The 12,917-nt window shown below is 38.7% G+C and overlaps 1 protein-coding gene across 2 annotated transcripts in view; it reads right to left on the bottom strand.

The window, feature by feature from the left end:
• The window catches only part of FGL1 (fibrinogen-like 1), a 35,117-nt gene extending 22,954 nt beyond the window's left edge, over positions 1-12,163 (bottom strand). The window contains exons 1-3 of one of the 2 annotated variants that reach the window (XM_011934869.1): positions 12,072-12,163; positions 8,604-8,730; positions 1,511-1,590 (exon numbers count right to left, since the gene is read on the bottom strand). In XM_011934869.1, coding sequence (XP_011790259.1) covers positions 1,511-1,573 — 63 coding nt within the window. In that variant the 5' untranslated portion in view covers positions 1,574-1,590; positions 8,604-8,730; positions 12,072-12,163. Of the gene's footprint in view, positions 1-1,510; positions 1,591-8,603; positions 8,731-12,009 lie in introns of both variants that reach the window. The other variant, XM_011934868.1, reaches the window with a different exon arrangement.
• Positions 12,164-12,917: the final 754 nt, after the last annotated feature.

Below are 12,917 nucleotides of genomic sequence, written 5' to 3'. Positions count from 1 at the left end.
CCTCTCCTAGCCATTTTTCTAGGATGATTCCTTCCTTCCTTCCTTCTTTCCTTCCTTCTTTCCTTCATTCCTTTCCTTCTTTCTTCCTTTCCTTCTTTCTTTCCCTTTACTTTTCTTTCTTCTTTTCTTTCTTTCCCTTCTTCCCATCCCTAGGTCCAAGACACGGAACCTCTCCTAGCCATTTTTCTAGGATGATTCCTTCTCTCTCTTTCTTTCTTTCTTTGGACAGAGTCTCGCTCTGTTGCCCTGGCTGGAGTGCAGTGGTACAATCTCAGCTCACTGCAACCTCTGCCACTCTGGTTCAAGCGATTCTTGTGCTTCAGTCTCACAAGTAGCTGGGATTATGCAGGTTGTGTGCCATGACACCCGGCTCATTTTTGTATTTTTAGTAGAGACGGAGTTTGGTTTTGTTGCCCAGGCTGATCTCCAACTCCTGGTCTCAAGAGATCCACCCACGTTGGCCTCAAAGTGCTGGGATTACAGGCGTGAGCCACGGCGCCGCCCGGCCTCTCTAGGATTCTTTCTTACTTGCTCTTGTTATTCTCTCCCTATCACTCAGATTTATCCTCTCTGAGAGAGTTATTTGCTTAGCACCTTGAGTCACATAGGCTAAAAATTGAACAGCAAGAACATTTTATGGTGTCTGGGTCCTGTGTTGTTTCACAATAGTGGGGGATCAGTTGTGATATTGTTAAACATAGTGCACTATGCAATTTTAAAATAACTGAACAGATCACAGCTCAAGTATGTCCAATTTTTATAAGACTGCGTATACATATTTAGTAAGCTTATTTAAAACCTAGCCGTTTTCTTTCTCTAAGAACTTTGAATGAATGTTTTGTCTTTTTTATTCACAAATGAAGGACAACACAAGTTCGATGTCATTACTTTCAAATAATCTGGTTAATTTTATACTTTTCAATATTGAAAAGCCCAAGGTTAATTTTAATTACTATTGACAGTTTCAAATTTCTAATATTCCAACCAAATAACTCCAGTGAATTTTTAAAAATTACTTATTTATTGTGAATACTTTTTATTTAAAAAAATGTAAAGCACTTTTTTTTTTTTTTTTTTGGAGATGGAGTCTCACTCTGTCACCCAGGCTAGAGTGAAGTGGCATGATCTCAGCCACTGCAATCTCCGCTTCCTGGGTTCAAGAGATTCTCCTGCCTCAGCCTCCTGAGTAGCTACAACTACGGGTGCGTGCCATGATGCCAGGCAAATTTTTTTTTTTTTAGTAGAGACGGTGTTTCACCATATTGTCCAGGCTGGTCTCCAGCTCCTGACCTTGTGATCCACCCGCTTCAGACTCCCAAAAAAAAAAAAAAAAAATGTAAAACTCTTTGAAGTGCTGCTTTACTATGTGTCCAGTGTTTCCACCAGCCTCTTTGCTTTTCCCCCTTAGTTTTTTCAATGACAAGTCACTGTAGGTTTAATGCAAAATGAAAGAAAATTCAGATAAAAGCAGGCATTATAAATACAACAATAGTTTTCACAATAAGCTTACCGAACTTTCCCTGCCCATTATCAGAGCGGAGACAACAAGGATGACACTGAACATCTTTGCCATGTCCCCCTTTGAAAAAACTGCAAGAACAAAAAGAATTTTATAAATGTATCAACCTTGAATTTTTCATGAGACCAGAGTTCAGACGTAAGTAGCTCCAGGAAGTCAGATGCAGCCGCAGGCCATCCCTAATCCTAGAGTCGCCGAGGAAATTCTCCCAGACTTTCCCAGTCTCTCATCACACAGAATGACACTCAGTGTTAACTAGAATTGAACCTGTTTGATCACAGTAACAGAGGAGGGAGTCTGGTTCTTTTCGCGGTCCTCTTGTGCTGTTTGTGTTATGCTGTGGAAAGGCACAGGAGCATTTTAATCAGTTACCTAATGTTACACAACAAGAAAGGAGCTCAGTCAAAATATGCATGCAGGTCTCTCTGCTTATGGAGCTTGCATCTTTTTCTCCTTATGTTGCCCAGGCTGGTCTGAAACTCCTGGGCTCAAAGGATCCTCCTGCCTTGGCCTCCCAAAATGCTGGGATTACAGGCATGAGCCACTGCCTAGAATAAGATTTTTGAAAGCAAAGATCACACCTTGCTAATTTTGGTATCCCTAGCATTTAACTCATGTGGTGACCCCAATAACTGTTGTTGCCTCTACAGAATTACTCCTCGGGACGCAAAATCCTTCTCAGAGGGAAAAATGTAATTTCCTTGCTTTAAACTGCAGTCTGTTTATACTGACATACTTTCCTCTTTTACGGGAAAACAATGGGCGAAGTGTATTTCTGAAGGTAAGAGTTAAGAAGGACTTGGGGAGTTTTGGTTGCATTGAACACATGAATTTAATTCTTTCCTTCTCACAAAGCCCACTAGAAAATGAGTAAAGAAAAACTGTAAAAGATGCGAATTGACAAAGTCAAAGAGAAAGGGAAAGAACAGCTAGTGTGCAATGTTAGCAAGCTGGTAGATGATAAAAAGCATGCGGAGGGCCTGGTGCGGGGGCTCACACTTGTAATCCCAGCACTTTGGGAAGTCGAGGTGGGCAGATCAGTTGAGGTCAGGAGCTCGAGACCAGCCTGGCCAATATGGAGAAACTCTGTCTGTACTAAAAATACAAAAATTAGCCAGACGCGGTGGCGGGCGCCTGTAGTCCCAGCTACTCGGGAGGCTGAAGCAGGACAATGACTTGAACCCAGGAGGTTGCAGTGAGCTGAGATCGCGCCAATGCACTTCAGCCTGAGTGACAGAGTGAGTCCCTGTCTAGACAGAAAAGAAATGAGAGAAAAGAAGAGGAGCGAGGAGAGGAGAGGAGAGGAGAGAAAAGAAGAGAAGTAGGGGAACTGGCAAAGCAGCAGCAGACAGGAGCACCATGAGAAGCGAGAGAAGTCACATTGTAGCACTCTGGGGGATTGTGGATTGGAGGCACTGCTAGCTTGGAAGTGAAGGTAGAGGCAAATGGGTTGACAGTCAGATCCTCACCTAAACCCTGAGCAGCCAGGTAAATGCTGCTTCTGGTACTCTTTCAGAATATGGAAGATTTACTTTCTATTAAGACTGCCCAGAGATGCTCCAGGTGGCATGACAGTAGAAGCCTGAAGGGGAGGGGAGAGGCACTGTTCAAAAAGGGTGAGGCTTTCCCAGGCTACTTCTCTTGCAGTCAGGCCACCGGCTCTACACTCTTCCTACCACTTTCCAGGCCAGTGAACATGGGATTCCTCACTGGAGGAACTGCAGAGCTTCACAGAAAAGTTCTTCAGAGACTGATATTGGGGGATTTCCATCAAAGGAGACGTTTCCTTCACTGATCACTCTCCAAAGAAGCCCACCAGTTGGCAAGCCTCCTTCATGCACCTGGGAGAGGTATAAAAGGTATAGGCACAGTATTTTGCTTGTTTCTTTCAATGTAAATTTTCTTTCTGAAGAGAGGCATATTTTATATTTCGTTCTTTGTCTACATCCAACGGTCTGAAGACAAATACCAAATTTCTGTATTACAACACTGGTCAGAAATTCATATGATAGCAATTAGTCATGACTTAACCCTCTCACCCAACATTGTGAACAAAATAACCAAGATGGGCCGGGTGTGGTGGCTCACGCCTGGAATCCCAGCACTTCAAGAGGCCAAGGTGGGTGGATCACGAGGTCAGGAGTTTGATACCAGCCTGGCCAACATGGTGAAATCCCGTTTCTACTAAAAAGACAAAATAATAGCTAGGTGTGTAATCCCAGCTACTTGGGAGGCTGAGGCAGGAGACTTGCTTGAACCCAAGAGGTGGAGGTTGCAGTGAGCCGAGATCCCGCCACCGCACTCCAGCCTGGGTGACAGTGAAAGATCCCGTCTCAAAAAAAAAAAAAAAAAAGTGTCTCTAGACCCATTTTTCTAGTAAAGTTATCCTTTTAACCATATGATATAATTTGTAGCAACAATTTAAAAGAACTCTGGCATTTCACTCTTTATTTTATTTTAGTAAATATTTTTTCTTTAAAATTCAATCATACATTGAGCATGTACCTACCTTAGGCCCAGTGATAGAAATAGTGGATATCTTTATATGTAACTTATTAAATATACTTGATACATTAAAATATTTGCTTATATTAAAAATAGAGAAAATTAACTTTGTGACATTTAAAACGTTTACCAATGTGAAAAAGAGACACCCTCTGTGTATTTTTATAAAAGATAAAATGGGATGAGAATAGGATTGCAAAGGAACAGAAGTAGTGAACAAATTAGAAGAAAAGATGATTAGATTTGCTATCAATTAATATTTGCTAATTAATATAATAAGCTTGGAATTATTTAAGGAACACTTTTCTAGGTCACCTTTATTATTGTCATGAAAGATAAAATCATTTTCTTTAAGATAAAAACATTGACTGCACTAAAGAATCATTATTTGCAATGCAATAGTGTCCTAAATCTCATGTTCGCTGATGTCAAGATTATGTCTACAAATTAAGAAAATTTCAATTTGAAATAAATATTCTAAACCAAAGACATCTGATGTTAGGAGCAAACACATTTTCATTCTGATCCTGGGGGTAGTTTCATGTTTTCTTTTGTTTTTCTTTTTTTGTCTGAGAGTTCTTGGGAACGCTCCTTATTCTTTGGGGCTGAATTTTTTCAATGTCAGCGTTGAATACGACAAAGGATTGTATCAGTTATAAGTCAACAGTCAATAATTTTACTAAGAAGTAAAAACCATCCATTTAAACTGAATTACAGTAGGAAAATATATTTGTAAAGAAGGCTTAGAAAAAAATAACAATTGGCCGGGCGCGGTGGCTCAAGCCTGTAGTCCCAGCACTTTGGGAGGCCAAGACGGGCGGATCACGAGGTCAGGAGGATCGAGACCATCCTGGCTAACATGGTGAAACCCCGTCTCTACTAAAAAATACAAAAAATTAGCCGGGTGAGGTGGCAGGCGCCTGTAGTCCCAGCTACTTGGGAGGCTGAGGCAAGAGAATGGTGTAAACCCGGGAGGCGGAGCTTGCAGTGAGCTGAGATCTGGCCACAGCACTGCAGCCTGGGCGACAGAGCGAGACCCTGTCTCAAAAAATAAAAATAAAAAAAAAAACAATAAACTAGAATGAGATTATTTCAAGCATATATTTTCTACCTATTCTTAGGTAAAGTTTTAAAAATTGAATGGATTCTAGTCCTCTAATCCCTGTCGCCAGAAAATGACTGACCTACAGCATGCTTTAGTATCTTTTCTTCACAATAAGAGAATAATATTTTAATAATGACACAGAGTAATTGCTAAACGGGCTTGTTGGGACAATTACTCTATTTCCACAAAGATGCCAAGCAGCCTGCATGGCCTGGAGCATTATATAGATGAGCTAGCCATTCAAGTAGAATGTAGCTCTGCAAGGCTGCAGTAGTACTTACATTGAAGGATCCATCAAGGGGCCAAGGGCTATTTCCCTAAGTCTAACATGTGGATTGGAAAAATAAGGAATATTCATCTGAAACCATATTGTGTTTGTGTTTGGACATCACTAAACACTCTGCCAAACTTTGGCTGAGTGTGGTGGCTCATGCCTGTAATCTCAGCACTTCGGGGGGACGAAGTGGGAGGATCACCAGAGGTCCGGAGTTCAAGACCAGCCTGGCCAACATGACAAAACTCCATCGCTACTAAAAATACAAAAATTAGCCCGGTGTAGTGGTGCATGCCTGTAATACTAGCTACTTGGGAGGTTGAAGCATGAGAATCACTTGAACCTGGGAGGCAGAGGTTGCAGTGAGCTGAGATTGTGTCACTGCATTCCAGCCTGGGTGACAGAGCGAGACTCCATCTCAAACAACAGCAACAACAACAACCCCACCCCAAAACACTGCCAAATTTTAACCGGCCATTTTATTTTATTTCATTAGCCTCACAGTGAAAATAAGAAAATAAGCACAGGGATGCTTACGATTTCCCCAGGACCATTCAACATCTGGGCATATCCTCTGGGAATATCTCCCAGATCTCCTGAACCTCTTTCCTTATTGCCTGGTTAATCCTTTCTTACTGTATTAGGTTGAACTATAAGAAATGGCAGATGTTTGAACATTTCTGACTTAGAAAAATGGCAATTTCATTGTTTCAAATTAATGCATATTGGTTAGCTAGGAAGAACACACTTGAAATCATTATAACCATTTATACTACAATGAATGCCAAAAAAAAGTAGGTTCAAAATATTCTATTTGTGGCTTACTTGATAAGAGAGAGAACAAATTGGCAACAACCTGTTTTTATATCAGTGCTGCCTCCCATGTTAATACATTAATGTGTGCCATTTAAAATATATTTACAAAATTTCTTACACATCATCAACACATGGAATCTCATGGTTTTGCCATCAGCTAATCTTCATGATGCCTGTAGAAGAGAAATTATGTCTACTTTTTACTAAAGGAAGCTAAAATACTGAAGCAAAGTAACTTTCCTAAGAAAAGACTCCACGTTCAAAATTTATACAATATCCAGTCACTTCTTACCACCTCTATTGCTACTATCTGGCCCAAGGTACCACTGGAAGATTCCATTTTTGCAAACTAGAACTTTTTTTTTTTTAAGACGGAGTCTTGCTCAATTGCCCATGCTGGAGTACAGTGGCACAATCTCGGCTCACTGCAAGCTCCACCTCCTGCGTTCACACCATTCTCCTGCCTCAGCCTCCTGAGTAGCTGGGACTACAGGTCCAGTACAGACCACGCCCGGCTAATTTGTTTTGTATTTTTAGAAGAGGCGGGGTTTCACCATGTTAGCCACAATGGTCTCGATCTCCTGACCTCGTGATCTGCCTGCCTTGGCCTCCCAGAACATTTTTTTAGAATTAAAATGAGACAACATTCTATACGGAACCTTTCCTGGGCAAACCGGGATATTTGGTCATCCAACAGCAAAGGTTTACATAATCTGTGAGCATTCATCTCCCCAGCACACCTCCTTTCCCATCATTTTTGCCTGCTCTGGCCACATACGCCTTTTTGGCATTTTTGAAACACCCTGAAATATACAGATTTCTCAGGGCAATTGCGCTTGCTGTTCTCTCTACCTGGAAGGCGCTTCTGAAAATCTCTGTGGTTTGCTCCATGACATCCTTCAGGTCTTTGCTCAGGTATTCCCTTCCCAGAGATACCATCCCTGACTACCACATATAAAATAAAAACTGTCTCCCATTGTCTTAGTCCATTCTCATGTTATCAATTTACCCAGTAAAGAACTACCTGAGACTGGGTAATTTATAAAGGAAAGAGGTTTAATTAACTCAGTTTGCCATGACTGGGGAAGCCCCAGGAAAGTTAGAATCATGGTGGAAGCGGAAGAAACATGTCCTTCTTCACATGATGGCAGGAAGGAGAAGTGCCAAGCAAAAGGGGGAAAAGCCCCTTATAAGACCATCAGATCTCAGGAGAACTCACTATCACGAAAACAGCAGCATGGGGGTAGCTGCCCCCATGATTCAGTTACCTTCCACCGGCTCCATCCCACAACATGTGGGATTATGAGAACTACAATTCAAGATGAGATTTGGGTGGAGACACAGGCAAACAACATCACCCATATACTCCATATCTTTATTACAATGGGTTAAGTTTCTCCTTAGCACTTATCGCCAAATATAATGAAATATTATATGTGTTTATTGTCTACCCACTCCAACCACCATCTGCAATGTAAGTGCCAAGTGGCGAGGGGCTACATCTATTATATACACTGCCCTAATGCTGGGTGGATAGTTAGGTACTGTACTAGTTTCTTGAGGCTGCCATAACAAACTACCATAAACTGAGTGGCCTAAAGCAAGAGGAGGTTATTATCTCACAGTTCTGGAGGATACAAGTGCAAAATCAAGAAGAGCAGGGCCACACTTCCTTCAAAGTCTATAGGAGAAAATCCTTTCTGGCCTCTTCTAGCATTTGGTAGTTGCCAGCAATTCTTGACATCCTTTGACTTGTGGCAGTATCACTCCATTCTTCGATACCATCTTCATGTGACTGTCTTTCCTCTGTGTGTCTCTGTGTCTAAATTTCCCTCTTCATATAAGGACATCAGTCATTGGATTAGGATCTGCCCTAATCCAGTGTGACCTCATCTTAACTCAGTTACATCTACAAAGACCCTATTTGCAAGTGAGATCACATTCACAGGTAATAAAGTTGGGAATGAACATATGTTTGGGGGGGCACAACTGAACCTAGCACAGGTACTCAACAGAATATCTATTGAGGCCGGGCGCGGTGGCTCAAGCCTGTAATCCCAGCACTGTGGGAGGCCGAGACGGGCGGATCACGAGGTCAGGAGATCGAGACCATCCTGGCTAACACAGTGAAACCCCGTCTCTACTAAAAAAAATACAAAAAACTAGCCGGGCGTAGTGGCGGGCGCCTGTAGTCCCAGCTACTCGGGAGGCTGAGGCAGGAGAATGGCGTAAACCCGGGAGGCGGAGCTTGCAGTGAGCTGAGATCTGGCCACCGCACTCCAGCCTGGGCGACAGAGCGAGACTCCGTCTCAAAAAAAAAAAAAAAAAAAAAAAAAAAAAAAAAAAAAAAATCTATTGAATAGATGAGAAGAAAACTTGTAAACCTAAATCAGGATTGTAGAACTTCCCAGGATCTGTTATTGTAATTTCACAGTTGCTTATTGGAGATCAAATTATTTTGTGTCTGTTGAATTTATAAGATGTCTTTATCAGATTCCCTCCATCTTCACCCTTCCAACAACAACAAAAATAACTAAGAACTCTTAATGAACTATGCTTTTCATAAAGTTTTTGGTGATTTGCAAATATGTCATGTTGACATGTGATAGCTTATTTTGGTTTGAAAAAAGATATTTGGATTTATAAAATCCTAAAAGAAAATATATAACTGAAAATATAATACCTAAGATATTTAAAGTTGGCTGTCTCAGTGGGCCAAGGTCATTACCATAGCTATCTCATAATAAGGTTTTAGTTTGACTCATGTTTTCAGTTGGCAATAAATATATTTTTTGAGCAAAATTATAATAGCTACGTTGCTTTTTAAATTTGTACCCTAGTGTCTTTAACTATGTAATTTTAAAATTTATCACAAAACTCAAGTAACAAAAAGGAAAACAATAAATGCCCTTATGCAAATGGAGATTTCTTAAACATAATCAATCAACTGCATAGTCACAGACATAAAATCAGAAAGTATTTTTCATGTTACAGAAAATAAGAAACAAAAACATTTTATTATAAGGAAGCAAAAAAAAAAAAGATGGGAAACAAAATATTTTTAAAAACATATAAAGAGATTTTAGAAATAGCCTTATTCCCCGAGGCTAGAACTTGCAGACAAAACGTAATTAAAGGAAGTGACATCATTCAGTCAAATATCATCAACACTAGAGGAAACGAGGCTCAAAGAGGGAAAACTGTTTGCCTAAAGAAATAAAAGAGACTTTCACTAACTATATTTACACTAGTCTGGGAAATCAGTGTAACGATATGACATAAATACTATTTATTTGTGACTCCAACTCAAATTGTTCTTCTGACTGAAAAAAGAAAATAGCCAATGTATTTAATGGATTACTGATTAGGGTATTTCCTTGATAAATGAAACTGCTAAGGATCAGTAGTAAAAATGATGTCCTCTTTTTTTTTATGTGATAAGAAATAAATCTTCATTATTTTAATCCACTCCCAGTTCATATTCAGCAGTCAAAAATGAAAAGTCATGAAATGTCTGTATCTTTTAGACTTTGCTTTAATGCTATTTGTTGAAAATTTTTTTTATTTGGTTCGAGTTTTCTTATGCATTTGTGGGATCAAGTACTTTATTTCAGAAGTGAATAAATTAGCTTAAAAAGTTAGAGCTTAGCCAGGTGTGATGGCTCATGTCTGTAATCCCAGCACTTCGGGAGGCCGAGGCGGGCAGATCACTCGGTTCAGGAGTTCGAGACCAGCATGGCCAACATAGTGAAACCCAGTCTCTACTAAAAATATAAAGAAATTAGCCGAGTGTGGTGGCACACACCTTTAATCCCAGCTATTCTGTTGGCTGAGGCGTGAGAATCACTTGAACCTGGGAGGCAGAGGTTGCAGTGAGCCAAGATCACACCACTGCACTCCAGCCTAGGTGAGAGAGTGAGACTCCGTCTCAAAAAACAAACAAACGACAACAAAAAACACTTAGAGCTTAAAAAAAATTTTTTTTATTCCAGTGTTTGATTCTGGCTGTTGCATAAATGAAAGTATGTTTTGAAAATGCTCTGGGTGGCCAGGCACGGTAGCTCACGCCTGTAATCCCAACACTTTGGGAGGCCGAGGCGGGCGGATCACTTGGTTCAGGATCACTTGGTTCTACTAAAAATACAAAACAATTAGCTGGGCACGGTGGCAGGCACCTGTAGTCCCAGCTACTCGGGAGGCTGAGGCAGGAGAATGGCGTGAACCCAGGAGGCGAAGCTTGCAGTGAGCTGAGATCGTGCCACTGCACTCCAGCCTGGGTAACAAAGCAAGTCTCCGTCTCAAAAAATTAACAAACAAACAAATAAATAAATAAAAGAAAATGCTCTGGGTGACGCACCTATATATCATATAATTTTACCTATGCACATTGTGTATATAAATGTGTATGTATGTACATTAAATTATTACAATAATTATGTATATATTATAGATTATATTATATATAATTATATAAGGTATAGAAATATTGCTTAGCATTAGATTTAGTACAAAATAAAGGGCTAATGAAATTTTTTTGACAGGCCTCTGTTTCTTGATATCCAGAAATGTTCATCTCATTGCCATTAAGATAATCCAATAATCAAATCAAAAAGGCACCCCCTAGTCTGCAAGCATATACAATAAAGCATTTCAAAATGTAATTATATATATTTAGAAAGTCATTATATTACTTTGATTAGCTTTAGAATAATTCCTGAGAATATCTTAAGTTCTCTAAAATTTCCCATTTTCCTCATTTGTAATTCTAGCCAACATTCTCTGTAATACTGAAGAAATGCTAGGTATTAAGGAACTTGCTTCAAAACTCTGGTCTCCATCATTCATGATAGTAAACCACTATTTATTCTGCACATCTGGCTTATGATAAAGTTGTATCAAATTATTCTGTTCATTTATTGCACAATTAGTTGTATTTCTTTTATAATATTTTTGCATTAGGCAGTTTTGAAACTTTTAAGTATTATAAAATTAAAATTGTTCTCAAATGGCTGTTCTTTAGTGGACTATATTATTTGACATAAATTATTTTAATGCTATAAATTCTAATTCCTTCCCCACTACATTTTAAAAAATATTTAATTAATTACACTGCATTAACTTTAAAGATGAAGACATTAAATTTGTAAATGAAAAGTTCTACAGATAATATGTAATTTTTAAAAACAATTACAAAACAGAAGTACATTAGTAGAATGTAGACATTTCAAAATTGGTATGTTTTAAAAGAGCCATTATAAAAGGACACATAAAAGAAACAATAAGGAAGGAAAAAGTTATTGAAGGAAGTATGTTTCATAAGTTAGCATTCACAAATGGACTATAACCTAAGTCAGTGAGTTAAAAATTTACCCATAAACACAAGCTTAGAGACTCCTTTTAAGCTACTTCCTTCCAAATTTTTTCCTCTTTCTGAAAATGGAATATAACTGCTTTTGCATTTTTCTTAAGAATCCACACTCACTGAAAGCCTTACAAAGCTAAATATATTTGATCCCCCAAGAAATGCAATAAAGAAAAATGTTTCCGAAGTTTTTACTTCTGAAGTGAAAATTGTCATATGGTCCATTTTATTTTTAATCTTTTATACTGAAACTGCAAACCTATCATTTACATCAAACTCCCATCCAATTCATTCAAAATGTAAAGGAAATAGAAGAGATACATAATTCTAAATCTCTTCTCCAAGTTGTAGAAGCAGACTTCTTGCTAGTCAACCTGACTTCTTGCAAAAGCTAGTGGTTGTTACTTGAGTTTTGGTTACTATCATACCTGTGAAATAAATTAGCATTATTACAAGCATGTCAAAAATGCAGAGACATTAAATAACTTGCCTAAAGTCAGAAAGGAGTCAGAGACCCAGCTCAGCCTCCGTCCAGACACTCTGCTTCCCAGGATCCTCTGACTGCATTCAGAATTTGTAATTATTTCTCCATTATTTGATTAGAAATAGGGACAATGTTGATTCTGGCTTCAATCCAGAAACAAACATGTGGACACTGGTTTAACTGAAAGAAAACTAAAAGAGGAGATTCAAGGACAAATTCCAATACTCTGATATTTTTCTTTTTTCCCCATTTGTTTGACTTTTTGTGAAAGATCCAATAATATATCTTTATAAAGATATATATATATTTTAAAGCTTAGTATTATGTTCAGAGAATTTTTGTACTTTAACATCAATAATGTTCCATTGAAGATTAAGTAAAACCAAAGTCCAGCTGAAACTTTGCTTTGTATTAAGGATAATAACATTTTACCCATAAATATATGAATTAATATGTCATATCAACTGAAATATGGAGATAAGCCAAATTTTTCCTAGTTATGAAAAACGAGGCAGGTTAATAATTGCCAAGGTGACATGGTCAGTTTATTTGCTCTCTAAGAAAAACAAAAGTATTTCCTGAGGTGCAAAATTGTAAAATTTAACTGGAAGCATCAATTATACTTTGGACAAGTTGTTCCTTTTGTTTTAAAATCCTCTAGAAGATTTTCTAATGTGTAATAGGCAACTGCTAGCTCCATTAATCATATTGTATAACAGTTTCATATTGGAAATCCGGGTTCCTCATTTCTTCTTTCCCTCTGATGTAACTCAAGCAGTTGTTTGCCGTTTGTCCTGTGGTCCCTATTTATTCACTCAGATTCCAGTAAAATACCAAAGTTTTGTTTTCCTT

This window comes from Colobus angolensis, unplaced genomic scaffold, assembly GCF_000951035.1.
Source record: "Colobus angolensis palliatus isolate OR3802 unplaced genomic scaffold, Cang.pa_1.0 Scaffold14, whole genome shotgun sequence".
Classification (NCBI taxonomy): Eukaryota; Metazoa; Chordata; class Mammalia; order Primates; family Cercopithecidae; genus Colobus; species Colobus angolensis.
The sequence above is the reverse complement of the archived record's forward strand: the minus strand, read 5'-3'. Positions and strand labels throughout refer to the sequence as shown.